Source organism: Hevea brasiliensis, chromosome 7 (assembly GCF_030052815.1).
Source record: "Hevea brasiliensis isolate MT/VB/25A 57/8 chromosome 7, ASM3005281v1, whole genome shotgun sequence".
NCBI classification, from domain to species: Eukaryota; Viridiplantae; Streptophyta; class Magnoliopsida; order Malpighiales; family Euphorbiaceae; genus Hevea; species Hevea brasiliensis.
The window spans coordinates 95,385,880-95,390,221 of NC_079499.1; the positions used below are offsets into that span (position 1 = coordinate 95,385,880).

Genomic DNA, 4,342 nt, shown 5'->3' on the forward strand with positions numbered 1-4,342 from the left:
ATAGTAAGAGGCATATAACTCAAAACTACTTTTAGGCCAAGCTTTTTCAAAAAGGCTGCATTATTAGCATTCAGTATATGATAGGTCTGCATCATCTGAGCTCATTGAGTAGCAAGTTGAGAAGCATATGTATCATCTTCTTTTTCCACCTTTTTTGCCTCGTTGATGGGTAAAGGCATACAATCCTTTTTTTTTCCTGCTAGAATCAACACTTCCATGGCATCCGTAATTGCTTCTTCTTTTGATCATTGTCAACAGAAGATGCTTTACTCTTGATAACTTGATAGGTTGATGGCTACTGATAGTTTGCGTTAGCTGATCAAGTTCTATATCATGGCTTTGGCCTTTTATATTTGTGCATTCTCCGTTCTTGATGGTAAAAAATTAGCTAAGAAAAATCCCTAGATTAAAAGCACCTGTGTTTTTGGCCAATGGAGATAACAGCGGATAAAGGAATGGAAAACTATAATATCCTGGCAAAATAGGATGATGTATATGTTGTTTAGCTAGAACACTAGGCCGCCTAATATTTCTCAAGAAATTGAATTACCAATTTATTATTTTATCATATCAGCATATTATTGATTTGAAGTTATTTAATCAATTATTTGTTCTTTAACTTATAATATTCCTACTAAATTTTTAGCTTATATATGAAACTGGTTTGATAAGACAAGTCTAATGTTCAAGATCTGACTCAGCATTCCAACACCACAATTATTTTATCTCAAAGAACCTTCAGCATCAAAGCAGCTTTCATTAGACACTCTGTGGGCAAGCTGGGCTTTTGTAATTTGAGAAGTATTATTATTAGAACAGCAAAGATTCTAAGAATAAGCACAAGTGGTTCTCAATGCTCTTCTCCTACTGTGCATATACATTGCCCACTACATGGAGACACCCACATTGATCCTCTTTGATTTTAGGATCAAAACCCAATTGGAAATAGACAACCCACTTCTCTCCTTACCTTTTCTTTATTTGTTTATCAGCATTATCATCACTTAGATGGGTCCCCCAGCTCTTAAAATAATGTTTTCTTAATAATTAAATAAAAGTTAATAATGGCATCTCCAATATCTTCTAAGGAAGCTTAACATTCACTAACTTGTTGGATGCTTGTCCATCTCTTAAAAAGTAAATGCTCTCCTTCTGGTAGTTGCTGTTTCCCTTTTATCATATGATTCATATCCCTTCTCATCCTGACAATAACCTTACTACTAGCAATAACATAAGAGTGTGGGAAGTTATGACTACCCATTTCTCTGTCAAAATTGTCCACTTGCGCTTCAATCTGTACTTAGCCTCGTTTTTTATGGATATTTATCACTAGTATCATATCAGCAATTTCCTTATTGCCCTCTCCCTAATGGTTCATTATAAAAATAAAAATTAAAAAAAAAAACTATTGTTTTCCAAGGCCAATAAGATGTTTAAGAAGTTTGACATCCAAAGTAGCGGTCCAAGTTTGGAGGGTCCTGCCTGGGAGGTTGAAACTTGAAAGCTGAATGCTGCAGGAAGGGGCAAACGTCACAGGACCATTTTCCAAACATTTACTAATTTATTAACTGTTACATATGTAACTTGAAATGTTTGAATCTTTTGATTTTAGAGATTGCTCCCTATTTTTTCATAATCCACATTGGCATCCTAACAGGATTGAAACCTGAAACTTATCACCACGAAGCTGTCAATTTGGACACACTGAATCTATGACAAAACAACAGAACACAGACATGAAAAACAAATAATGATTTGACTACTGATGACATTATAGACAATTAAGGTTCTGTTTTGTATCAGTCTCAAGAGGATCATCTTTATGATGCTATAAGAAGTGTATTAAAAAGTTGAAAATGATGAGTCAGGAATCCTAAGCTATGAAACAACGAACTCTATTTGTTGACATAAGCATTTGCCCCCCCTTAAAGTAGCTATCATCCCTGATCTGGGATCACTCAGATAAAAATTCAGAGATGAAATTTTAATATTATCCTCTCCCACTTCCTCTTCTTTATATAATACCCTCTTCTCTTGTCTATTAAATTCCTCCTTGATCTCTCTCTCTATTTATATAATACCAGACACCCACAACACCCTTTACCTCTAATATCAAAAACTTCACAGTAAATTGAGAGTTCTGCTGCCATGATTTTCCAGGGTGAGGAAGAAGAAGCAACAGAGATATCTTCTCTCAATAACCAAGATGCCGAATCAAAAGTCTCCGACAAGGATCAAACACGAGCTGAAGATGATAATATGAAGGAATGGTTGAGTCTAGGCCTCAATAAACATCAGCCTGTTGCAGCTGCGGACTATGATCCTGTATCATTATCAAAACCTGGTAGTGTTACTGCTAGTAACAGGGTATTCTCATGCAACTTTTGCATGAGAAAGTTTTATAGCTCACAAGCCTTGGGAGGTCATCAGAATGCACACAAAAGAGAAAGAGGAGCTGCTAAGAGGTTCCAGTCTCATAGAATGATGATGGCAAGTACAACAGCAGTAGGGCTCCCATTCAATCCTGTCTCGGTTAGATCACTTGGCGTCCAAGCTCATTCACTTGTACACAAGCCCAGCAGAGAAGGGACTAATTTGGTAGCTCGATTTGGGGATGCAAATGCAGGTTTTGGCTTGGCTTGGACACCGGTTATGCTTGAAGAAGCAATGGATTTGGTCTGGCCAGGAAGCTTCCGTGTAGACAGAGAACAGGCTTCAGATTTGCAAACGCTAGACTTAAATCTAAGGTTGTGATCATGCCATTTTAGCTCTCTCTCTCTCTCTCTCTCTCTCTCTCTCTTCCCTTTTTAATCTTCTGTTTTCCTATTAATCTCGTCTATGTAATAAGCTAAATTAATGTGCACATTCTTGAAATAAAGATACTAATTTAGAAAGTGTATGCTTATGCAACTCCAGTTAAAGTTATATGTAGAAACCCAGGTTGGCATGAGGTGATCACATATAGCAATCAATTGTCCACTAATGATAGAATCTTCTGTTAATTTGATTTTCCTAGGAATTTCATTAACATGATAATAGTGGCAAGGCAATAAAGATTTTACTGCAAAGTGGGGGCAATACTCCAAAATTTTGCCAAGCAAAAGGATCAAAATAAGAAATCAGCAAGCGGATGTTCATTGTTCAACTCTTGGAAATTATTCTGTTTTAGGTAAAGAAGCAAGCATTTCAAGAAATTTCAACCCAGAAATGAAAAGAAGAGAAATCTTATGTGGCATCAGCCGAAGTGTAACTTGGTTGATGGGCCTTCTTGGACCATTGAAAAAGAAATAAAAAGTTGATGATCTGTCTAATTTGGACCTCCATAGAATGTATGTGATTAAACTCCAATTTATTATCATCTCTACTCTCTTTGTAATATTTTTTTTTTTTTAATAAAAATATTGGACAAATTGCAATTGCTAAACCCAGTAGGCCTGTTTGACTATCTGTTGCAAAAATATCATAACTCAGGAGGGCTCCATCTTCTCCAACTCAAAGCCCAACCCATAATTTAAGACCACAATTGAATGATCCATAATTTGATGAATATATTGTTGTTGGTGTTTTTTTTATTGTACTAATTATATATAGAAAAATCATTCTATTCAAACTTAAATTCCCTTCAAATCATATTATTATTATTTGAATAATATCCAAACTCATTTGACATTATATATTTTAATTAATAATATATATAAAAATTATATTTCTTATTAATAATTTATATTTTTAAAAATATTATTATGTAATAATATATTTAAATTCTATTCATTTAAAATATAATATATGAAAATTTGTTAATATTATCACAAAAATAAATATTTTATATATAATTTATATAAACAGATTTGGTAATTGAATATTCAATATATAAAATTCAAACCTACTATGAATATTATTCTTCAAACTCAACTCATCTTAATAAATTTCAATTAAATTGAGTATTCAAAAATATCTGACGTATTGTCATTTTAATTGTTAGCAAATTATATTTCAATATATTCTTATTCATGATATGTCAAATTATTCACAGATTGAAAAAAACACAAAATATATGTATTGTTATTGTTGTTTTTTTAATTATATTAATTATATATTTTTTATTGGCAATGAATAGAGTATTTATAAAAATCATTCTATTCAAACTCAAATTCACTTCAAATCATATTATTATTATTTGAATAATACCCAAACTCATTTGACTTTATATATTTTAATTAATAATATATATATATATATATATATATAAAAATTATATTTCTTATTAATAATTTATATTCTAAAAAAATATTATTATGTAATAATATATTTAAATTCTATTTATTTAAAATATAATATATGA

At 31.9% G+C, this 4,342-nt stretch overlaps 1 protein-coding gene across 1 annotated transcript; it reads left to right on the plus strand.

Annotated features, from left to right (window-relative positions):
* Positions 1-1,759: 1,759 nt before the first annotated feature.
* On the plus strand, positions 1,760-3,333 carry LOC110643436 (zinc finger protein 4-like). The gene has a single exon (XM_021795810.2). It carries the CDS (start codon positions 2,149-2,151, stop codon positions 2,752-2,754), a length of 606 nt encoding a protein of 201 aa, XP_021651502.1. The 5' UTR covers positions 1,760-2,148; the 3' UTR covers positions 2,755-3,333.
* Positions 3,334-4,342: the final 1,009 nt, after the last annotated feature.

What these genes read in the sequence shown, in the direction of transcription:
- LOC110643436 (XM_021795810.2), top strand. Translation starts at nt 2,149, where the DNA reads ATGATTTTCCAGGGTGAGGAAGAAGAAGCAACAGAGATATCTTCTCTC.